The sequence below is a fragment of the Amblyomma maculatum genome, chromosome 5 (genome assembly GCF_055883805.1).
Source record: "Amblyomma maculatum isolate TAMU_Amacu chromosome 5, ASM5588380v1, whole genome shotgun sequence".
Classification (NCBI taxonomy): Eukaryota; Metazoa; Arthropoda; class Arachnida; order Ixodida; family Ixodidae; genus Amblyomma; species Amblyomma maculatum.
The window spans coordinates 104,245,790-104,270,800 of NC_139348.1; the positions used below are offsets into that span (position 1 = coordinate 104,245,790).

Below are 25,011 nucleotides of genomic sequence, written 5' to 3' on the forward strand. Positions count from 1 at the left end.
TTTGACACTGTTATTTTCAACCTGGTACTTGAAAGGCTACAGATAGCAAGAAAGCTCTCTAAAAGCTTCAAGGAGGCCCTTTACATGGCCTTACCACTGTCTTGGTTTCTGTAAAGAACTCCAAGAACTTTTCAAGACAACATTTTACGAGAACTGAGGCTGCAGTGGCTATGTGTGCGAGCCGTCTTTTGTAGGCATTGGCATGCCTGCTTGCTGCCAACTAACCGAAATCTTGAGCACTTAAATTTCATGCATCTGTTCCGCAAAGAAGTGGCAGCACATCTAGATGGAGCCCATGTGATCAAGACATCAGTGTCCACTCTTGTTAAGTTGTGTAGATTAATGAGTTGAAGACAAATTCTAGTCCTCATGTTCAAAGGCACATGATGTGCATTGCTTAGCGAAAATGGGGCACCTTTGCCTCGAGTGTGAAATGTTGGACATGAAAGCAGCTGTCCAGGACCTTTGATATCTGCACACCCCCATGCATAACCCACCTTTCTTGGACTGTGCTGGTAAATTTTGATTGTTTCATTATCAAAGCTGTGTAGCTGTTTTTTTCTTCCTTGTGTGTCGCAAGTTAAACTAGCATCATTAACATGCTAGCATGTTTTATCTTGTGGCTTTTGCATGAGCACATTGGCCTTAGGGTTCGAGAGGTCAGCACTTTTACGCAGACACTTGGCTAGTGATGCATTTGTTTTCGCTGTTTTTGTCGCATGATGGCCAGTGATAGGCTGTCTGGGCTGGACTTGGGAAGGACAGTAGGCTGTTGGGTACTGCATGTAGAACTGAGTTTTTAAGCTTGATTGCACTTTAAGTTCCTTAGAGTACTTTTTCGCGTACCACAAGCATGAAATAGCACACAAGCCTCAATCCCTACTTTTCCTTCACCCATTCTTTTTTGGGGCTAATCGAACTGTGTATTGTCTTACAGGAGACTGATTCTTTCTACAGATAGACATTCTTAATCGAATTCGGGTATTTTGTGAGTAGCTGTGTAAGAGACGGGATTATAGAGATGGGCAGCTAGAGGGTGTGCAAACATAGGAAATTGGACTTCTTGCTATAAAGTTTGTTCTTAGAAACATTATAAAGGGCAGGAAGCATGAAAGACTGATAACGTCAGCATCCCATCCTTTGTGTTGCTTTTAAGAAAACTTGAACCATCCAGCCCAACCTTCTCCTTTCTGCAGCATCGCTTGGTATAACTAGCATTCCCGAAGTCTTTGAAAAGTGACTGGGAACTTCCTTTTCTAGAATATGCAAAACAGTGTAACAGCTTGGCTGAGACCTGACCGACTGTGCTTGTGGGCATTCAAGGCTTATTGCTGTGCCCTGATGTTGTTCCTTCGACTCTGACATGCAGACCAGCGGCTAGACCTGATGCGGAATACAGCGGGGGAGGAAGGAGGCGACCTTGTTCGAGGCCAGATCGTCATCAGCCTACTCTCCCGCGATGGCCATGGCCTCGGAAGCCAGAATGTAGTGGTCGACAATTCCATGGGCTCCATTGCCTGCCATGACGACCTGCCGGAAGGGTACGTGCTGGAAACTGTGTTCCTTCCATTGTTCTCACTTCTTTAACTCTGCTCAATCGGTAGCCTTGTGTTCGACCCTGGCCGCGGAGGCCGCATTTCGACGGAGGCGAAATGCAAGACGGCCTGTGTTTGCTGTGTGATGTCAGTGCATGTTAAAGAACCTCGGATGGTAGAAATTATTCAGGCGTTTGTCATAGCCCGAATCTCTTTGGTATGTTAAACCCCGTACAAACCATACGCTACTTCAACTGGTGGCATTCACTGCCTCATCTTCAGCAGCAATAGACACATCAGATGGAATAATGGAGGTCTTATTCCTCTTGCAAATCTTTCTTGCGTGTACCTTGCACAGCTCATCTTAATTGCCATCATTGTCAATGTAGAGTCTGTCTAGCCACGGCATTGTCATTTGCATACTGCCGGGTAAACTGAAGCAGCACTGTTGATCTCCAGTGCAGAGGCAAAATACAGAGACGAGAGCAAAAATGCTGTGAGGCATTGTAAGATTGCTGGACTGTGTTTTATTGAAAAGATAGATGTCACTATGTGTAAAAGAGAAAATTATTGAAAGAAGGCTTTTGTGCCACTGATTGAGGCTGCCCTTGTGGATGTGAACGAAGTGAATTGAAGGATAAGGCAGTCAAATATAATTAGCCTGGCCTTCTGTACAGAGTGGAAAATGAGTGTGAAATAAAATCAAGTGGGAGATTTTGCAGCAAGGCGACAAAGATGGACGATCAAGGCTAGTTCTAATAGCCACTTCATTGCCTGTTTCTACATCAATTGTGCGGAATAAAACAAGGGGAGTTGTTTTGAATAAAATCAAGATGAGTTTGACACGAGCAGGGTTCTAGCAGTCTTAGAGGTGCGCATACCAGATGTGGACTTTCTTCGAGCCTTTGGAGCAGCTTTTAGGATTCTTTTTCGTTTTGCAAACAGATTGCAGTGCTTGCATGTGTTATATATGAGTGGCAAGAGGTACTTTGTTTTTCTCTGAACGTAGTCTGGAAATTTGGCACTAACTTAGCCTAAAGGGACAGCCTGGTATTGGAGGCAAGTATAAAAATATGGGCTAATTAATTCTTGCCGATATTTCCCTATTGTGACAATTACAAGGGCAGAACTTGTGGTTTTGACAGGAATCTGCATTTTAAATCGGCATAGCAATCTCGACAGAGTCACCGGTACCACCACACTGTTTTGTGTTCAAATTTCAAGGCTTTGGTGACAGTCTGGCTATGTCTCCTGACGGATGCACTACATTTTGTGTATAGTGCTGAGGCAGTTCTGTTTGCTCGAAAGAACTTCAGGCACTATAATTCTGCTTTTCTTTTGCAACAAGTTGCTGTTTCTTGCATGGTTTATCCCTATGTGTTTTTATTATTATTATTATTATTAATTGGTAGTGACGCTGCCATTGGCAGAAAGCAGCTGCTAGTATCTAGGATAGATGTCACCTGTCATTTCTCACTGATAGCTTCTTAAGACCACCTTAGCGCATTGTACAGTGTGAATAAAACCAGCGCATCTCAGTTAACACAGTTCTTATTACAGCTGCTGCCTGCCGTCTAGGCAGTCGGCGGTTGATGTGTCCGTTATGTCGGGGCTAGTGGACAATCGACTGCAATTGGAGTTGGAAAGTGACATTATCATTATGAAAAGCTACACTTAAAATGGTACTGCCATGTAGATTTCTAATTCTCACAGTTGGGTATATGTTCACTTGGGAAGGGGCTTGTCGTGAAGAAAATGTGGAGGACAGAGATCTGTGGATTGTCTGACGTGGAAGAGAATTGTCACAACCACTTTCGTGATGGCGCCTCATCTGCTTCCTCTAGGTGGGAGCAACGGCGCACAGCTACGGGCCGTCTCTACTACGTCAACCATTGGAGCCGGTCCACGCAGTGGGAGAAACCGCATAGGTGGGGAACTTCATTCCCAAGAGCCAGTGCTTAATGTCCTTGCATCCTTGCAGGTTCACCACTGCAGAAATGATTTCCTTTATGGTTTTCTTTTTTTTTGCTTGTGTGCGCACATGTGGCAGTAATTTTTATGAAGTTTTGATTTTGTCAAAATTATCATACTGTTTAATCATTGGGCTCGTCTTTACTTTTGTGACACCGCCCAGTAATCCTACTGTTAAGGCATCCGTTCACAAAGGGTCATAGTCTTTCTTTTCCACATCTTAATTTATTTGCCTCTAGTCTCGCGTTACATTTTTTTTTCAAGTTTGCACTCTGGGTACTGCAGTGTACTGCAATGTGTTGGATGTAGTGGGTACTTAAGCACTGTCCTGTTGCTCACTTTCCTCCTTTGTGTGTCCTCTCTGGCAGGCCCGCATACGAGATGGTGAACATGCTTGCGCCTGTTTCCAACCGAAACAGCATGCACGTCAGTGGCAGTATCAGTGCGGGCAGCGCAGCCAACGCCCGAGCTCAGCGCCGGTCGCTGCCTCCACCTGCATCATCCGGAGCCGATGATGAAGGAATGCAGCCTCCGCCGCCACAGGTACCACCCAGAGCCCATGTGGGTCCTTGTAGCTCGGTCAGGCCCACCGAGTATGCCTGGTTGCAGCATTTTTATTGCAGTTACAGTCTGAATGCTTGTCTTCATGAAACTGCCTCCTTCTCCTCATCCTTCTCTCCGGATACATCATCGTTCCTCTACCTTTCCTTGTGTTTTGTCATTTGTTGGGTCTAGAAATGAGTGACAAGGCAAATGATAGGAAAGGGGGAAAACCGGGAGGTTCATCAGAGCTGTCTGATTGGCTGCCGTCTTCCAGCTATCCTGTCCTGGCTTCCTTGCTCTGGCTGCTGGCTATCCTACACGTACTAGCATGCACTGTAGATTGAGGGATGAGAGTGTTATAAGTGTAGATCACCGGGTGGTAGTTAATGACTACCAGAGAAGGCCTTGTCATCATGCCCGCGAAGCATGAGTTGACATGCTGGGCCATGAGCTCAAAATGGACTGCATTTATTTCACCCGTTGTCCCGCGTCGCTTGCTTAGTAGCCATGCATGACGCAACCCAATGCGAAACTATCAGCGCCACATGAGGGCGCTGCATTTAGGCTGCCGTTGTGACAGAGAGGCTCAAAGACGAGACGAGAGACTGGTGCGCACTTGAGGTGTATTTGCATCATTTTGTATGGATGCCTGCAAACAACCCCTGAGGTCTGTCAACCCACAGCATTGCTTTGGCTGGGCCTGGGAAACAATGAAAGCACACTCTCGGGCTGGGAGGTTGCCAGTTTCATTTGTCACATTACGTAATCGTTATCCTTCTCTCCTGTTGTGGAAACGTAGAAACCGTCAGTTATTGGCTTCGCACGCTGCTCCGGCTGCATGTCATTTCTCCGCGTTGACCAGCTGTACTTGCCACGTGCGCAGGATGATGGCACTGGTGCGCCACCTCCGCCGTCTCCACCGCCTGCCAGTCCTCCGCAGGCGGATGCTCCGCAACCGAACGCTCGACGGCGATCGACGCGGCATCGAAACTACCTGGCCCGCAACCAGCTTCACAGGGCGGCCGACCTGCCAGAGGGTTACGGTGAGTGCTCTCTCCCAAGGACAGGAGAACAGCATCTGTGCCTGCATTGGCTTTTGGCCCTCGTCTGCCCAGTGGGCGTCTAGTGAGAGCGAACTTATCTAGATAAAAATTATTGCACACAGCTCGTGTATTCTGTCCGTGCTGGAAGCCTTTGTTGAGACTACTGAGCTGTACTTAGGGCACTGCACTCATTCCAGCTAAGCTATTTTGGGGTACACCAAAGCTTATTTCACTGTGAGAGTGGGAGTACAGCCCGACATGTGCTCTCTTGTATTTTTGCGGAGACTCAGAGGAACATTGAAAAAGCTGTCATGTAGTGTTTCCCTTTATTAAAGTTTTGTTACATACAGCTGCATCACTGTCTTACAAACTGCAGTCAGTTAAGGCATTTTCGTGTTTGAGATTGGCACGTATAAATGCTCGGGCTGTGCATAATTAGTAAAAGCTTTCATAAACAAAAAGAAAGAGGCGATAGGATTTTATCCTTGGGCCACGGCTTGGTGAGTGGACAACGTGCAATACATCATTTGTTGCATAGGGTAGGAATGATGGTAGTGTGGCCCATTGGTCGCATTTTAAAGGGGGCATGAAACGGCTAGAAAGGTCACTGACAAACGTTTTCAATGCGCAGAACAAATGCTTCCGAGCATTCGTTCAAAGTAAAACTCATCGGAAAAAATCCAGCGATTTGTTATTAATTTTTAAAAACAGCGTTTTTTGAAATTCGCGGCCTGCGCCATTTCCGCGTGGCGGCGAAATTTGGGACTATTCTGCCGTGATTTCCTACGTCACCAGTCCCAGAGTGACAGGCCACGACAGGCTGCCATTGGCTGCAGCCGCAACGCCCACTACGTCACTGACACACTTCCGGTAGCTGCGAAAGTCGTCTGCTCGAGTGCTGCAATGCATGCGTGAACCCGAGCTTGGCGCTTCGGTTCGCGATGTTAACCGAAAAGGTGGTGGCATCCGACTGAAAGTGCGCGTCGGCGCAGGAGTGCGAAAAGAGCACTAGCTGGTCCGATTTAACTCCGTACCGATTAAATAGGCAGCATCAACCTTTATGTACCGACCGACGGCACAGCAACGTACTGTAGTCCCTCCCGTCTCGTCTTTGCCGCATCGACCATTTGTGCGGCATGTTAATAATTAAATGGAACGTGCGTCAAAATAAGGTGTACCCTCAGCTTCGTCGCGAAAGTACACAAATTCGCACCGCTTAAGTGCAGCACCCGATGCCGCCAGGCGCGGGCGCTCGGCCGACGGCACTCCGGTCGTGCGCTGCTCCCTGCTCGTCGATAGGCCTTGTTTCTTTTGCATCGCAGCCACGGCGGACGGCATTTTAGAATCGTCCGCTTCGCTGCGTCTCTAGTGTAGTCGCTCGCGTGCTCCTGTGCACGATTCTTGCGTGTAGCTTCGGAAAACAGTGACAACCTGCGCTGCCGAACTGCATGTGGCGAGCTGCTTTGCTCATGTTTTGCGCCGTTGTTTCTGGATCGGCCGATGCGTACACATGAGATAAAACACGCGTGCACGTTACGCACTGGCACTTCCTAAACTATGTGCGTCTGACTGAAAGTGCGCGTCGGTGCAGCAGTGCGAAAAGAGCACGCAGGTCCGATTCAACACCGTACCGATTAAAAAGGCAGCATCAACCTTCGTGCAATTGAAACGTGCGTCAAAAAAGGTCTGTCCTCAGCTTCATCGCGAAAGTACACAAATTCGCACCGCTTATGTGCAGCACCGGATGTCGCCAGGTTACCGCAGAGATGCCGTCCGCGGGCGCTGCGACCGATGGCACTCCGATCGTGCGCTGCTCCCTGGTCGTCGCTAGGCCTTATTTCAGTCGAAGCCACGGCGGACGGCGTTTTGGAATCACCCGCTTCGCTGCGTCTCTAGCGTAGCCGCTCGCATGCTCATGTGCGCGATTCTTGCGTGTCGGTGCGAAAATCAGTGACAACCTGCGCTGCCGAACTGAATGTGCCGAGCTGCTTTGCTGATGTTTTGCGCCGTCGATTCTGGCTCGGACGATGCGTACACGTGAGATAAACACGCGTGCACGCTGCGCATTGGCACTTCCTAAACGATGTGCGAAAGGACTTCAAAAAAAAAAAAAAACAAAAAAAAAACACTACACTATCCTTTCTGTTAACCTCAATTTTAAGATTCGCGGACGAATAATTCGTGCTCACCTGTCATCCGATATCAACTCTGTAGCGATCATCAGTCCGTGCTCTCGTCGGTGATATGTATACGCGTATACATTCCGTTCGTTATGCGCAAGAGGTGCCTCTCGCCGACCATAATGAAAGCAGCTCCGGACTAAAAGTGACGACGACATATGTTTGCACGCGGGCAACTCGCACGCTCGATCGTCTGCCAGCATCCATGCAGAGTCGATGCTATCGCGTCAACTCCGCGAGGGGTCACCGGTCGCCGTTGGTCAAACCGCAGAAGACGGTACCAAAGAGACTGACCCAGGCAGCGCGAGAGAAGAAAGCGGTCTTGTAGAAAGCCGTGCTCGGCAGGAGTGCACGCTAATTTGCGCGGAATGGGACAGGGATATGAAGGAAAGTGCTCCCTCTGCGGCGGCCGCCGGTATGTGTGGACTCTCACCTGCAGGTATGTGCTCGCGAACGACCCGAGTCGTTCGGGCTGCTGTCGCACACAATTCCGAGAGGTCAAGAAACTGAAGACACCGGCGGCCAAGGAAGACAGCAGACAAGGTTGAAAGCTATGCAAACGCAGACGGGACGGGAAAGGCAGAGACTGTGAATGCATGGGCGACGCTCTTGGGAAAACAGGCGCGACGACCGGAAGTCTGAGAACCAAGCGTCACCCGATGAAGCTTCGTGGGCGGGGCTAGCGGGGCGGAGTTCCCGAGCTGTTTTCTTCTTTTTTTTTTTTTCTGGTGTCTCAGAGTGTTGAGTTGAGGGGAGCGAGGAGGAGCGCCATTTTTAATCGCCGATATCTCTGGTGTTAATGAAGCTAGCTAAAAAATTCTTACGGTGAATTGACCCGTGAGGGAGTACCTATCTCTCGACCGATTTGCTTTACCCCGTTTTAGGCATTGCATGACCCCTTTAAAGCTGTATGTACGTGCTCAGAAATGTTAGGCTAACACCTTGCAGTATAGACCTGTCGCATGAGATAAGTGCCTGAGGTTGGTTGTCCCTTCTGCCACCAGAAGCCACTCGCATCGAGTAGCTCTGATTTGCTCACAGAACTTTCACACCACCACTCCAAAGAATTATTGAGTTTTTTTTTTACTGCACAGTGTGAACGAGGGCTGTGGCCCATCAGTAACCGATGCCACAGTGAACATGTTAAATGGAGTGCAGCTCTGAGTGACATGAATTCTCATTCCAATGTCTGTATGAGGCACCTCTTGCTGCCACAGGTGCCAGTGAGTTGCGTTCTTTCGGCGAGCAAAGTTTGGCCAGTGAAAGCTTGAATTTTGTGGCAACCTTACACTCATGACTACTTGTGTGCCTTTGTCACTGCCGTGTAACAGCATGAATGCCTTTTGATGATGGGATATTATCCTCCTCCTTTTTATAATATCAGTCAATCAATCAGTCTTTATTTTAATGGGTGCAGGAACAACCATACGGTCTTGGTGCTGCAGCGTAAAAAAGGAAAGAAACACGCATGCTTTACGCACACAGATAGAAAAAAAAAAAAAAATGGAAGAAACAAATATAACACATGAAATGGGATTTAGGTAAAATAATGATAATAATAATAATAATAATAATAGTAATAATAATAATAATAATAATAATAATAATAATATTGAGTGACTGATGTGAATCTTGCATCTGCCCCTGCTGTGCAGAGGTGCGGACAACACCGCAGGGCCAGGTGTACTTCTACCACGTGGCGACGGGGGTGAGCACCTGGCATGACCCCCGTGTGCCCCGCGACCTCCCCTCGGGGGATCTCGAGTCCCTGGGACCCCTGCCCCGGGGCTGGGAAGTGCGCTCCACACCGACGGGGCGCCTCTATTACGTGGACCACAACAACCGCACCACCCAGTTCACCGACCCCCGCCTGCCCCTGTTGGGACTCACGCCGGCCGCCAGGTAAGGAGACCAGAAATGGCGTAGTTTGTCCCGTTGCTATGTTTCATTCATTCTTCCCTTTTGGCACTCCGAGATGCCAAAGTGAGCTCCGCCGAATGCACAAGTGTGATGTCGCGTGGTAACACACACGTGTATTGTCAAAAAGGAATTAAAAAAAAAGAAGTTATGAGGGGTTTAAGCAGCAGCTCGTTTGGTCTTTACGTGCGATGTTTAAGGACCCTCTCCCTGAGAGAAGCATGACTGTGCTATTATTTGAACTCCATAAACTGCAGTCTTTCTCCTTGGTCTCGATTTGCTAATGTGTTGCAATTTTTTGGCTCTGCAAGGGGAGACCCACAATCCACAATCTTATAGCACCTGCGAGTTAGATGCGATGGATTACCACATATCAGAGTCCGGACCAACCATAGCCTCCCTCGAGTTGTCATAAACTTGCGAATCCTTCTTGTATGCTGCTACATCCAGAACCTGTGCTTCAAGGATTTGTTTTAATGTGTGTTCTGTGATCTTTTGTGGTTTCCCCCTCTCACCCTAGGAGAATGCCACCCAGCTCCCAGGTGGCACAGGGCCAGATGTCACCCACGCACGCAGCACCGGCTCCCTCTGCCCCCGCTCCCAATCTGACCTCCTCCAGTTCGGGCCTGGCGCCAAGCTCGAATCAGCCGAGCGCCGCCACCCCAAACGCTTCCCGAGAGGTGCAGATGCCTGTTTCCCTCTCTGCTGGGCAGCGGAGCCCACAGGGGCAGCCCAACCCGCAGGCGATGAATGCCAACCCACCTGGAGGCAACGCTCAGCCACACGTCAACACCAGTGCTCCTCCACAAGGGGGCAATCCACTCTCCACGGCGCCTCCCCAGAGCCCCATGTCCCCCATCAACGTCAATGGCCTACCACCTGTCCTACCCTCCATGACGGCGGCCAACAACCACCGGAACAGCTTCTTGTGAGTGGGCAAGATATCAATACGACTTAGCTTGTGCTAATTTCAGCAGAATTCGTTTCGTACTGTTGAATCCCGCCACAACGAAATTTCCGCGACAACGAATAATTTTTTATTCCCCGCGAGTATCCTATAAGAATTAATGGCCTAAATTTCTCTGCACAACGAACCATTTTTGCAGAGCGTTTCCGCTTCAACGAAATTTTCGCGTTCAAAATCGAAACCGAAACTAGTTTTATTGGCGAGAAGTCCAAGTCAAATCCAAAGCCACATTAAGCATGAAATCACGTGATTGCAGTTCCGCCATTTTGGCTTTGTGTCGTGGTCGCGTTGTTCACTCGCTGCCTTTCTCTTCGACAACGACGAGTTTTCATCCGCAGGACACGATGGCAACGCAAGTGAAAAAACGCAAAACTCTTTCCCTTGAGCAAAAAGCTCAAATAATCGCCCAAGCAGAAAGCGGAAGGAAGAAAGCGGCAATTGCTGAAGACTTCGGAATTCCTGCAAGTTCGCTGTCAACGATTCTAGGCAATAAGGACAGCGTGAGAATGGCGCTTGCTTCAGGCACATCCTCGAAGCACAAAAAGGTGACGCGGCCCCTCCATGAAGAGTTGGACAAAGCAGTGCATGCGTGGTTTGTGGAAGCACGAGCCAGCAACGTCCCCCTGTCCGGAAGCATCGTCCAGCAGAAAGCCTTGAACTATGCATGCCTACTTGGCATTGATGATTTTAAAGCCAGCATTGGCTGGCTAAACCGTTTCAAGGCCCGCCATAACATCGTTGGAAAAGTGTTGTGCGGCGAGTCAATGTCAGCAGACGTGGACGGAGCAGCTGCTTGGAAGGCGAGTAACATGGCCGGAATTTTAAGCAACTTCGCGCCTGCAGACATTTACAACGCCGACGAGACCGGGCTATTCTACGAGATGTTGCCGGCTAGGACGCTCGACTTCAAGGGGCAGCGCTGTCACGGCGGCAAACACAGCAAAAAACGCATCACAGTGCTGCTTTGCACAAACATGGATGGCTCGGACAAGCGTCCGCCGTTAGTCATAGGCAAAAGTGCCAAGCCGCGCTGTTTTAAGGGAACTCGTAGCCTACCTGTGCAGTACAAGGCGAACAACAAGTCATGGATGACCCGCGCTATTTTCGCCGAGTGGATGATGGCATTCGACCGCGACATGAAACGGCAGGGCCGTAAAGTTTGCTTGCTTTTGGACAATTGTTCAGCGCATCACTCCGACGAAGTCAAGCTCACTAACACGGAGCTGAGGTTTTTCCCTCCCAATTGCACGTCTGTCTTACAGCCTCTCGATCAGGGCGTGATTCTTAGCCTGAAGCGCGCTTACCGCGGGACGTTAATTCAGCGGCTGCTTTTTAACACTGAAACCGGCCGAGACACGAAGGTGGACTTGTACGTGGCACTGCAGATTATGTCTGCTGCCTGGAGCACACTGGGGCGCTCAGTAATTGTGAACTGTTTCAGGCACGCCGGATTTGCCGAAGGTCGACCCGTACACTCTGCTGGCCTAACACCAGGCGTTACAGACGACGACGAAGAGGCGTCACCGGCTCCGGGGATCGCGGCCGCCTGGAAAACGCTGGGAGAAATAGGAACCGTGCCGCCTAATCTCGAGCTCGACGAATACATCGGCGCTGACGCTTGTGTTGTTGTTCACGAAGATGTGAGTGATGAGCAGATCATAAAAGCTGCCCGGAATGATAAGGACTTTTCCGATGAAGAAGACGACGACGTACAGTCATGGACAATATTTTGCGAGACGCCGGAGCCCCGTTTCAAAGCTGCCTCTGGGCCACTAGGCGGCGTGGTGCGCTCGTCGAGGTTGCGCGGGCCGATGACTAGGCGCATGCCCGTCCTATATGCGTCTGCTGGCCTTTCTCCTCGCTCGTTTTGTTTGAAGCGCTGCTTATTCCGCACTTGGGCGCGGCTGGCGCTGTTTACTGCTCGCGCCGCTCGAGCTATGCGGCCGTCGTGCTCGGCGTGCAGCCAGTCGAAAGCGATAACAGCGCTCGTGCACGGGGCCCGCCACCTTTATACCGAATCATTTAGATCTGTTTCTTTTTTTCTTTCAATAATAACATAACTTCTGGCATGCGATAAAGGTCTCGTTTCTGCAAACTGCCCACTGCGATGAAAACATCTCGATAAAGACACTCGGTCCTTATGCTTCAACTGCGAGCGTTAGCGTGCATCGCAACTCATTCATAGTTATTGTGCCGACCAAAAGCGTAAAAGAGAGAAATAATCCTTAAGCAACAAGTTTATTGTCATAAAACAAAAAATAAAAATAAAACAATGCAGACATCACTGGCAAACGAAAAATTCCTAATACTTGGTGAAACCGCCATCAGCAGCGATGACGCTTGCCAACCGGCGTGGCATCGATTCGTAAAGGGAACGAACCACATCTGTGTCCGCACGAAGCCTTTCCCATTCACCTCTGATCGCTTCCCAGAGTGTGTCTGCGTTAGCATTCCCAATGTGAGACCTCATCAGGTGAGCTTTCAATAGGCCCCACACATTTTCAATGGGACTCATGTCGGCTCCCTTCGGAGGCCATGGCAGCTGCCGCACGCCACGAGCGTCGAGAATAGCGCTCACTTTTCGAGACGTGTGTACAGGACTCCTATCTTGTTGAAAAAGGTAGAATCCATCTGGGAATGGTCCGTCAAGGACATATGGCGTTAACACACTCTCAATGATGTCGACGTAGGCGTCCGAGGTGAAGGATCCATCGACTCTCACCAGAGGCCCCAGTCCATTTCTTGACATGGCGCCCCATACAGCCACGGAACAGCGACCACTGGAGAACACATTTTGCACGTATGGCGGGTCGTATCTATATAGGAGAAGAAAATCAGTACAAAGTTATAATTTGGGTCTTATGCATCAGGTTGAGCGCGAGTGAAAACTAACTTTTCCGTGTAAAAAGGTTTGATTAGCAACTGTGAATCGTTTCTAAATAGTTAGTACTTGAACCACGCTACTAAATGACAAGAGTTGTTTCGGAAGAGCAATTACTTTAGAGTAAATTGCGGCATCGGCACTAAGAAGCGTTTGCTAATGGACTCTCTTCGGAAGGGCGCTTCTATCAACATCGTGCACCTCCGAGATATTGCATGCTGAGGAGGAGTATTTGGCATTGTTTACGACGTATATTTCATTTGGGAACACGAAGACAGCAGTTTGCCGCTATATCCTACTTTATTCGTATTCTTCATATAAAATATTCAGGATTTACTTAGACGCAAAAAAAAGGGTATCTATACCTGCAATTCACTGGCCTCCAAACTCGGCACTTCTGGTCCCAGCGGGTGGAAAAAGAAGACTCGTCCGAGAATATAACTTCGGACCAGTCGTCCACAGTCCACCCTTTCAGAGAGTTGGCGAACTCGAGCCGTTCCTTGCGCTGTTTAGTTGTCAGATGCGGCTTCTGGGCAGCCATGCACGATCGGAGACCAATTTCTTTGAGCCGCCGCCTGATAGTTTTAGCAGATATATTCAGTGCAAGTTCCTTGCGGATTTCTTCTGCAGTCATGAAGGGGTCGGCCACCGATGCCGCTATGATCAGGAGGTCATCTTCTTCTGTTGAAGCTCTCGGTCGACCTGGGCGCTTGGAATCTGCCAGGCTGCCTCCATTGCGGAAAACGCGAATGGTTCGGGCTACTGCAGATTTGGAACGACCGGTACGGCGAGCAATTTCTCGCTGGGGAACACCTTCCACGAAGAGACATGCAATCAGTCTCCTGTCGTCGATCGGCACTCTTGGAGGCATTTTGCAACTGGCAGGATTTGCGATGAAATTATATAGGTTTTCCTGGATATCGCTAACCAATCATAAATCAAGTAACGTCGATGGCTGAGCAGAAAATATAGGCGTTATGTGGGAAGAGTGCTTGCGCTATCTCGCCTTTCTACGATCAGACGATGCAAGCATGTGCTCATCAGCCTTATCACGTCGGGGACGTAAGGCCGTAAAATGTAACTGTCATTTTATGTGATGTAATACCGTAGTTTTCGAACTATAGTTGTTTAAAAGTCACTCTGACGTGATAAGGCTGATGAGCACATGCTTGCATCGTCTGATCGTAGAAAGGCGAGATAGCGCAAGCACTCTTCCCACATAACGCCTATATTTTCTGCTCAGCCATCGACGTTACTTGATTTATGATTGGTTAGCGATATCCAGGAAAACCTATATAATTTCATCGCAAATCCTGCCAGTTGCAAAATGCCTCCAAGAGTGCCGATCGACGACAGGAGACTGATTGCATGTCTCTTCGTGGAAGGTGTTCCCCAGCGAGAAATTGCTCGCCGTACCGGTCGTTCCAAATCTGCAGTAGCCCGAACCATTCGCGTTTTCCGCAATGGAGGCAGCCTGGCAGATTCCAAGCGCCCAGGTCGACCGAGAGCTTCAACAGAAGAAGATGACCTCCTGATCATAGCGGCATCGGTGGCCGACCCCTTCATGACTGCAGAAGAAATCCGCAAGGAACTTGCACTGAATATATCTGCTAAAACTATCAGGCGGCGGCTCAAAGAAATTGGTCTCCGATCGTGCATGGCTGCCCAGAAGCCGCATCTGACAACTAAACAGCGCAAGGAACGGCTCGAGTTCGCCAACTCTCTGAAAGGGTGGACTATGGACGACTGGTCCGAAGTTATATTCTCGGACGAGTCTTCTTTTTCCACCCGCTGGGACCAGAAGTGCCGAGTTTGGAGGCCAGTGAATTGCAGGTATGGATACCCTTTTTTTTGCGTCTAAGTAAATCCTGAATATTTTATATGAAGAATACGAATAAAGTAGGATATAGCGGCAAACTGCTGTCTTCGTGTTCCCAAATGAAATATACGTCGTAAACAATGCCGAATACTCCTCCTCAGCATGCAATATCTCGGAGGTGCACGATGTTGATAGAAGCGCCCTTCCGAAGAGAGTCCATTAGCAAACGCTTCTTAGTGCCGATGCCGCAATTTACTCTAAAGTAATTGCTCTTCCGAAACAACTCTTGTCATTTAGTAGCGTGGTTCAAGTACTAACTATTTAGAAACGATTCACAGTTGCTAATCAAACCTTTTTACACGGAAAAGTTAGTTTTCACTCGCGCTCAACCTGATGCATAAGACCCAAATTATAACTTTGTACTGATTTTCTTCTCCTATATAGATACGACCCGCCATACGTGCAAAATGTGTTCTCCAGTGGTCGCTGTTCCGTGGCTGTATGGGGCGCCATGTCAAGAAATGGACTGGGGCCTCTGGTGAGAGTCGATGGATCCTTCACCTCGGACGCCTACGTCGACATCATTGAGAGTGTGTTAACGCCATATGTCCTTGACGGACCATTCCCAGATGGATTCTACCTTTTTCAACAAGATAGGAGTCCTGTACACACGTCTCGAAAAGTGAGCGCTATTCTCGACGCTCGTGGTGTGCGGCAGCTGCCATGGCCTCCGAAGGGAGCCGACATGAGTCCCATTGAAAATGTGTGGGGCCTATTGAAAGCTCACCTGATGAGGTCTCACATTGGGAATGCCAACGCAGACACACTCTGGGAAGCGATCAGAGGTGAATGGGAAAGGCTTCGTGCGGACACAGATGTGGTTCGTTCCCTTTACGAATCGATGCCACGCCGGTTGGCAAGCGTCATCGCTGCTGATGGCGGTTTCACCAAGTATTAGGAATTTTTCGTTTGCCAGTGATGTCTGCATTGTTTTATTTTTATTTTTTGTTTTATGACAATAAACTTGTTGCTTAAGGATTATTTCTCTCTTTTACGCTTTTGGTCGGCACAATAACTATGAATGAGTTGCGATGCACGCTAACGCTCGCAGTTGAAGCATAAGGACCGAGTGTCTTTATCGAGATGTTTTCATCGCAGTGGGCAGTTTGCAGAAACGAGACCTTTATCGCATGCCAGAAGTTATGTTATTATTGAAAGAAAAAAAGAAACAGATCTAAATGATTCGGTATAAAGGTGGCGGGCCCCGTGCACGAGCGCTGTTATCGCTTTCGACTGGCTGCACGCCGAGCACGACGGCCGCATAGCTCGAGCGGCGCGAGCAGTAAACAGCGCCAGCCGCGCCCAAGTGCGGAATAAGCAGCGCTTCAAACAAAACGAGCGAGGAGAAAGGCCAGCGGACGCATATAGGACGGGCATGCGCCTAGTCATCGGCCCGCGCAACCTCGACGCGCGCACCACGCCGCCTAAGTGGCCCAGAGGCAGCTTTGAAACGGGGCTCCGGCGTCTCGCAAAATATTGTCCATGACTGTACAGGAAGCGCCGGCTGCGGCAACCGCCGTACAGGTGATGGACGCTTTTGATGTCATCAGGAATTTCGTTGCTGTCCGAGACGACGCTGTTGCAATGGGTTTGCTGACCGAGTGCGAAAATCGCGTGACGGCGTTGCTCGCCGTGAAGCGTAAGCAAACCAAGCTTACAGATTTTTGGCATTAAACGCCTTTGCTGCTGCTTGGGCAATTCTTTCTGCGTTTCACGTCAAATTTTTGCGATAACGAAGTTCCGCGAGAAACGTGAATTTCGTTATAGCGGGATTCAACTGTACTCCTTTGGAACATTGTTAGTCTCACATTTCTAAATCAGGATAAGGGTCACTTTATTATTCACACTAGTCTATCACCAGGGCATGGCACAAAGCTATCAAGAGTCCACATATTGGTCGACTACATGTATACGTCCGTCGATCTCACCAATTTCGAATTCTTGTTTTTCTAAAGAAAATGCAACTTATTTTCAGCATTATACAATAATCACACTGTAATTGCCATCTTATGCTGTTTCACAGTACAGCAGATTAATTTAATTTGGCCATTTTTTGACCTGCCGTGTAGGTTAGTTTGTTTTTAACCTTTCTGACCCGTGTGCTGTTTGCTTTCTTCCGGGCACAGTGGAGGAGGTGGAGGCGGTGGTGGTGGGACGCCCTTCCTCACCAACAGCAGCTCTACGCCTACAGTGGTGAGCCCCACATCCTCGTCCTCGTCGTCATCGGCATTCATCATGGAACGGTCGGCCTCTCCCGACTTCTCATCGTGCCTGCCCAAGTACAAGAGGGACCTGGTGCAGAAGCTGACGGCCCTGAGGCAGGAGCTGCAGACGGTGCAGCCCCAGTCGGGCCACTGTCGCCTGGAGGTCTCTCGGGAGGACATTTTCGAGGTGCGCACTCTCTTTTCTTGCCCTCTCTCTCTTTCTCTCTCTCTCTCTCTCTGGTTAGTGTGTTAATGCAGGTTCATTGGCGGGCAGGAGGAAGAAAGTCTCAGGTGAAGCTCGTCATGCTTTGGTGGTGACACAACATTCAAATCTAACGCAAGTGGTTCTCCTCCTTGAAAGCCTTTCATCCTCTGACCCCTACCGTCCAGCACCTGATGCCCTTCCATATTTGTTCTCGCAACTGCAAGGCAAAATAACATCCTCTTGTGGCACTGTCCATAACTAGCTCTGTTTAGCTGAACCTTAATCACCACGCACTTCTAGAATGTTGTTACCAAGTCTTATGGGTCCTTCCTAATCTTGTGCCATTTCTTGCCAAGTTAGTTGGACTTCTGCCTACAAGATGGGTGGAATGTTTTTGCTTTAAGTTCCTCACAGTGTAATTAGTGTCTGCCATGAGCAAGGCATCTATTGTGATTTGCCTTTGCTCATAATAACCTGGTGTTGTTACTACTGCTGTTTACATATGGAAGAGCCGCTATTGCAATCATGGAGACACTTGCTTTTTGCATGTCGGGCGCATGGGGACACATGACACGGCAGCCATTCCAGGGAGTGTGGATGGTTGATGGAAGCGCCGACACCGATCCTTCGTTCTTTAGTGCTGCCTGGACCATGTTTTGTCATGAGCTCTGCAGTCCAGAAAGCATTCAGCGCTTATTCACTGCAGCATTCAAGAAGGCGGCCATCATGTATGCCAAAGAAATAACTGCGCAGTGGGCCGTAAGTGCGGAGCTTCTAAACAGGTTGTGCAGGAGGGGTGATGGCAGCGAGGCAAAATTTTCAACTATGATGCCAAGTGAAGACCTGCAAGCTTGCAGTGTGTATCACCGAAAAACATGATCGGAACTGGGGGTCAGTAGTCCAGCTAGGCAATGAATTTTCGCTGTGGCAAGCATTGATTTCGTCATCCTCATCGTCATCATCAGCCTGACTATACCCACTGCAGGGTGAAGGCCTCTCCCATATTCCTCCAATTGACCCAGTCCTGTGCTAGCTGCATCTGCTTGACCCCTGCATACTTCTTAATCTCATCCGCCCACCTAACTTTCTGCCGCCCCCTGCTACACTTTCCTTCCCTTGGAATCCAGTTTGTTACCCTAAGCGACCATCGGTTATCCTCTCTTTGCACTGCATGCTCTGCCCATGTCCATTTCTTCTTCTTGATTTTCACTAGAATGTCAGTAACTTGAGTTATTTCTCTGACCCACTTTGCACTCTTCCTATCTCTTAACGTTACTCCTACCATTTTTTGTTCCATAGCCCTCTGCATTGTCCTCAACTTAAGTAGAACCCTTTTCATTAGCCTCCACGTTTCAGCCCCTTAGGTGAGTGCGGGTAAGATGCAACTGTTGTTTACTTTCCTCTTGAGTGATACCGGTAAGCTGCTAGTCATAATCAGATTATGACTAGCAGCATTGACTTACAGTTGTGTAAATACTTTATAACAGCCTAATGTAGTAAGTAGTAGCCTGTCCTAAGCTGAGGCTCTGATGTATTAATGCGTGCGTGCACGTTGCACTTTGCTGTATGCAGGAGTCGTACCGGCTCATCATGAAGATGCGTCCCAAGGACCTCAAGAAGCGGCTCATGGTCAAGTTCCGAGGCGAGGAAGGTCTCGATTATGGCGGCGTGGCCCGGTGAGTAATGCCCACCTCTTCTTGCTGCTTGCATCTAAAAGGTTGTGCCAGTTTTTAGCCATACCTCGTGTCTTTAAGTCGGAGTCAAAGCTAAAGATGGGCATGTATCCCGTACATGTGCTCCTGTGGTCAGCTGTGTCTCTTGAGCTAACGCTCCGCTCCCACCAAAGAGTGGGATTCTTTTGCCTTGGGCACTCTCTCTTGTCTCTTTTTTTACCCCCATTTCGTGCAAAGTATGCTTGCAAATTGACAGCCGAGAGATTTGGGCTGGTATAATGTGATTACACTGAAACCATTTCTATACTGTTTTTCACTTTTGCACTTTGGTCACTGGCTGAAGCTATGCCATGCCATGCATTTTTATCACTGATAGCAACATACCAGGGGCATGGTATTGCTTCAGGGAATAGCCCAGGGGTCAAAATTTATAAATGGAATAGACTCTGTACAGAATCTTATTACCACGCTGGCCGTGCCTTTCAATGGCAGGTAGGTTATATGGAGTCACCCAAGATGTACAAGCAACAGAATGTGCAAGGGCATGTTTAACATGGAGTTAGTATATAGGCTTTGGCACAGTTGCCCAAAGGTGCCGCATAAGCAACCAAGTTGTGCAGCAAAGCCATACGTCGTGTTTGCAGGAGGCGAAGGGTGAGACTGGAAAGGGAGTCGAGAAGTGATTACTTTGGCTGGTCTATAATCCAAATAACTCGCCATCACTACAGCTCACATATAGCGCGGCACACCGTCCCCGTGAGGGATGATGCGATGCAGCCAGAGTGCCCGTCGGGTTGAATTCACATTGGTACATGTTTGCTTGGCGACGAAAGGAAAGAAACGCGGATTTCTGGCAAAGCCTATATAGTAACTCTTGTTTAACAGTACCTGTAACACCATCTTGTGACAGCCACTGGCATTACCTTAATGGTCATGCACGTGTGCAGCGGGGGGTTGAGAAGGGGTTATTAGCTTTAATCATGGCCGTAGTTTTAGTCTGAATGTCAGAATGATGGCGAGTTGGAAATGATGTCTTTAGGCAGGCAGTCCAGCGCGATGTTCGAGAAGGCGAACAGTGACTGAGGCCGATGCTTTGCAGTGCTTGCTTTTCTGAGCAGGCAATATGGGCAGTGCCAAGGGTTTAATTATTTCCGAATATATTGATATTCTGTTATCCATAGTGGTGTATCCTAGCTGTTACATTGGCAGCCAGTATGGCTACACCATATGCGGGTGCAGTTACGCAACTCCTTGCTTGAAAAGACAGATAGATGCACTTATATCCTGGCACCACTGCCCAATTTGCATGCAGGTTGATGGCACTGCAAGAATCACTCTCTTTGCACTGCTGAGGTATTTATCAATACATTGCAGCTGTGTAGATTTGTATTAGTGTCTGCCGATAAAATTGTCCTTTGCTTTCCCCATGAAGTTTTGAGTGGGTCATTACTGAACAAAAGTTAGGCAACCAAATTACTCTGTGAAATTTACTCAATTATTTTATTTTAGTTTGTACTTTTGTACTTTACGGGCTTGCCTAACTGCGCGCTTGTCCTGTATACGTGGTTCCTGCTTTCTCGTGTATCTGTGTATATTGTAGCACGAAAATTCTTGAAATGCATTAACCTGAGCCTCAGCAGGCAGCAGCTAGTTCCGAAGAAAAGACATTAGCATTCTTGATGTGAAAATAGTTATGGAATGGCAAAATGCTCGTTATGCACACTGTGCGTTTAGTTTGTAACCTGGCTGATGGGGCATTATTAGTACCAGTGTTTCTGATGGCATTGAAATTTCTCTTTATTATGCATAAGAGACCGGTTTTGAGTTTTCTGAACTTCTGAGGAGACGGTAAAGAGCTTCAGCTGCAGCAAGACTTGAGTGGTAGTGGCTCAACTTTCATTGCCCCATCTGTCGCGCAGGGAATGGCTGTACCTCCTGTCGCACGAGATGCTGAATCCATACTACGGGCTCTTCCAGTACACGCGCGACGACATCTACACCCTCCAGATCAACCCGGACTCCTCGGTCAATCCCGTGAGTGATGCGAGTCGCTTCTGTAGCTCTGCTTTGGCTTTGAGTTCTGTTTTTATTTTGGGTGTCCCACTTGTGTGAACGAGAGAAGGCCAACTGTGCTGGCTTCAGCTTTCGCTTGCTGAGGCCCAAGGTCGTCAGATGAATCCCAGTCGCAGTGTCCACATTTCAGCTGAGCCAAAACCTGAAAATGCCGTGTGGTGTCGGTGCAAGCTAAGAGCCCCAGCTGGTTTAAATTGTTTCGGAGCCCTTCACTCTAGCACCCCTTGTAGCTCGCATGTGGTTTTGGAACGTTTAAAACCCACGTGACGTTAATGGGCCAGTTATGCGAGATTTCTGTACCGTCAGCCGATTTGGTGAAACGTCAGCATTGGCGTTTCACTCTGCACACAGGCTTGATTGTCTCGATCATGGTCAGAAATGCCCGTGCCAAAATAGGGTTACACTGTTCAGTGTAGAGAAAAGGGAATGCATGCCAGAATTTTTATATGGTATGCACTCTTATAAATTGATCTTATTTAATTTTTAATTGCCCCTTTGTTCAGCAGTTCTACCTTGTCAACATTATGTGTGTTAAATATGGGAAGAAAATGCCTTCAAATATCGCTTACCTGATGAGTGAAACACAAGTGGAAAAAAATTAAAATGCAAACACTGCTCGTCTTGTTTGTTTCATTATTCACATGGAATTTGTAAATAAAGTTAAACTACAACTGCACCCTACTGAAAAATTCAGTATAAATTTTACACAGGATTTCATACACCATTTTTTTGTACAGGAAAGGCCAGCATGAAACTGGATGGAGTTGTCATATAACTGCTGAATACAGTAAACTCTCGACATAGTAAGTTGTTGGACGAGTTGGTGACGACCTTCCATAATTACAGCATGAAAGACAGGACAAGAGAAAGGATGAAATGCGCATTGTGGCCATGGAAGTTAACTCTTATTATTCGGTCTCCAGGAGACCAGAAAGATATGTCAACTAACTGAAAGCTCGAATTACTGCATAGGCCTGCGAAAAACTTCCTGGATCACCCTAATTTTATCTGATGAATACCTATCGGCATTTGAGATGAAACCAAAGAGCGACATTTTTTCCCCAGTTTCGTCACATACTTCAATTTGCACTCACTGTCGGAAAGGCCTTCTTCACAAACTGGCCCCGTCTCATTATAAGGATGCTTTACTACACAGCCCACGCGGCCGAGCATTGCAGTGAAGTGCACAGTATGTGAATGCTGCAGTGAATTTGAAAATTTCCAGTGCATTTGGTAATTTTCAAATATTCGGAAATTCCAAATGCCAGTTTATCAAATTTGAATGCAAATCGAACAGCATTCGTATTTGATTCATATTTAAAATTTCGAATATTCACACTGCCCTAGTATTATGGAAGAGCCCAGTAGTTCAAACTCTGCATAATTTGAGCAAGTCGTTGATTATCTTTGAATTCAAATTAATGACAGTTGACAGTGGCAAGTGACCTTTTCCACTTTTTTCATTCACCGATCATTACTGCAAGGACTAGATGATAACGGGCTTTCATTGCAATTTGGGACCTGCCCTTTATGGCTAGTGTCTGCCGTTTATTTTCTTTTTTTACGTGTTGGTGTCGATTATTTGGCGTGGCTGAATAGTTGAGGACTTGTGAGGTGACCCTTGACTATGGAAAGTGTGGAAAGAAAGTGTAAAGAGCGCCGGGCGTGCCTGTTTGGTGTTGATGATGGTAATGGGAGCCTGCCCTCTTTCTTACCGATGATTGTTGCCCTGCATCAGGCCAAAATAAGGGGAAGATGCAGTGTTGGCACTTCTTAGGCACTTCTCTCTCTCTCTCTCTCTCTCTCTCTCTCTCTCTGTGTTTATTTGTTTACTCAGTGTGTTTACCCTTGTTGTGTGCAATATTGTGCAGGAGCACCTCTCCTACTTCCACTTTGTGGGGCGCATCATTGGGCTGGCGGTGTTCCATGGCCACTACATTGACGGGGGCTTCACGCTGCCCTTCTACAAAATGCTGCTCAGCAAGCCCATTCACCTGGACGACATCGAGGTGGTCGACCCGGACCTGCACCGGAGCCTCACCTGGATGCTGTGAGTGTCATCCGTGCGACCAGTCAGAAGGAAAGGTGCAGTTAGCAGCGCTAGCACACTTGCAGGCAGTCTGTTTTAAAGGTATACTGAACAGATATCCAAGAATATTGAGAAAACACCACAATTGCATTCTCAAGACAAGATTACACTAGTACAGACACATAATTCGTGTTCATTTTGAATGGATGGCGTTTTCTGAGCCACCGCTGGTTCGGAAGCAATGCGCTCCTGACTGTGAGCTGACGTATGTGACATAATATTTACCCTCGGCAACGTCACGGCCCCCGCGGCCCTGCCGGCGCCCCCGCACCTGAGCTGGTTGACCGGCTACACGCAGTGTTGGTTCCCCCGCTTTGCGCAGTGCACAATGCTGCGGAGAGTGGAATGCTGCAGACGAGGGAGGTGGAGGGGGACGCGTACGGGGGGCAATTGTTTGCACGCTGGGAGGGAAGGATGAGTTGTGTGCAGCATGGTTTAAAGCTAAGCGCTGTGTCCGCTGTCCTATAGGAACACGAGCAGCAATTTTAGGACGTAGCATTTTATTAAAAAAAAAAAAACACACGTCCGTCCGCCGCTTCGTGAATCGTGAGTGCCACAGAGGAAGGGAAGAATCAATGGGTGCAATCGCTCGTGATGGGGGCACCAGGGAGGCAGGTACAAGTGATGTGATATCCGGTTTTGTCAAAGCTTTCACAGGAGGCCGCTAGGTGTAGCAGTTTGAGAAATGTTCATTAAAATACTCACTTTCCGCTCATTTCTATTCATAAATTGTGTTGTTTTGGTCACTTTCAATGTAATAGATCTCAGCGGCAATTTTTTTATTCAGTATACCTTTAAGACGGCTGGAAACACTCTCTCGAGTAGAAAAATATGGCACCCTGTGAGCAAATTATTATTAGTTTTAACAGTGCCATTTATGCATTAGGTAGGCCCTCTGAAACCGGTGGTCTTTTCCTGGATTAGTAACCTTTTTCTTTTTTTTTTCGTCCTCTGTTACGTTTTTAATGCAGTCATGGGCGACAGATGCCCCAGTAATGAGGGGTCCGTGACTGCTGCTGCCATTTCTTGTCCTCTGCACCTCAGCTGCCATAGTGCAGATGGGAAAAATGTGCAAAACGGTTGGGGCTGACAAAAATAAAAACAAAAACAAAAAGAGACGCCTGGCAGTTTCACACTGTTGACATCATAACAGGCTTTTTTTTTTTTTTTTAATGGAAAACTAAGTTATAATGTGAATGCGGGAAAATGTGTTAAGCTGGTAGTATTTTATAAATGGTGAATAGGAATCAGTTGAGAGTTCCTTCAAGCGCAAATTTAATTTTGCAGGCTTCAGATATACCATGGCAACCCATGTATGCACGCTGCTTTAAATACTAGGTAGTGGTGTTTCTTATTGGGCAGGATAATATAGTGTCAGCAAATAGTTTGACTATGGGATTCAAAGTTTACCGATTCATTCATTTTTCAGACTGATCCATTGTGTGAGTGCAAAGCATACCTCAAGCATTAACCTCAAGTCTGTTTGTTTTTGCAGCTGAGGTCATTTCTGCTCTTTGAGCTCTGTGTGTCTTGCCCCCATCCCTTTGCAGGAACAACGACATTGGGGACATCATTGACACGACCTTCTCAGTGGAGCACAATGCCTTCGGGCAGCTGCAGGTCCATGAACTCAAGCCGGGCGGTAGGGATCTTCCTGTCACCGATGACAACAAGAAGGAATACGTCAGGTGCTTGTCTGCTCCCTTCATGTAGTTGTTGTCTCTTTACTGCCTCGGGACTTTCTTTCTACTGTGTGGCATTCAGTTCCTCAAAACTTGTTGTCGAGGGTGTTTTGGCCACAGGGTTGTGATAGCAGAGCGAAAGGTTGCAAAAGAAAAAAAATTGTGCGGG

The 25,011-nt window shown here is 48.0% G+C and overlaps 1 protein-coding gene across 2 annotated transcripts in view; it reads left to right on the forward strand.

Annotated features, from left to right (window-relative positions):
- The window catches only part of LOC146189094 (E3 ubiquitin-protein ligase SMURF2-like), a 138,714-nt gene that overhangs the window by 103,561 nt on the left and 10,142 nt on the right, over window positions 1-25,011 (forward strand). Inside the window, exons 5-15 of one of the 2 annotated variants that reach the window (XM_084604026.1) lie at window positions 1,370-1,541; window positions 3,380-3,463; window positions 3,875-4,049; window positions 4,933-5,092; window positions 8,928-9,174; window positions 9,710-10,117; window positions 17,043-17,307; window positions 18,898-19,001; window positions 20,918-21,032; window positions 22,943-23,121; window positions 24,711-24,848. In XM_084604026.1, coding sequence (XP_084460152.1) covers window positions 1,370-1,541; window positions 3,380-3,463; window positions 3,875-4,049; window positions 4,933-5,092; window positions 8,928-9,174; window positions 9,710-10,117; window positions 17,043-17,307; window positions 18,898-19,001; window positions 20,918-21,032; window positions 22,943-23,121; window positions 24,711-24,848 — 2,047 coding nt within the window. The remainder of the gene's footprint in view (window positions 1-1,369; window positions 1,542-3,379; window positions 3,464-3,874; window positions 4,050-4,932; window positions 5,093-8,927; window positions 9,175-9,709; window positions 10,118-17,042; window positions 17,308-18,897; window positions 19,002-20,917; window positions 21,033-22,942; window positions 23,122-24,710; window positions 24,849-25,011) is intronic. The other variant, XM_084604027.1, reaches the window with a different exon arrangement.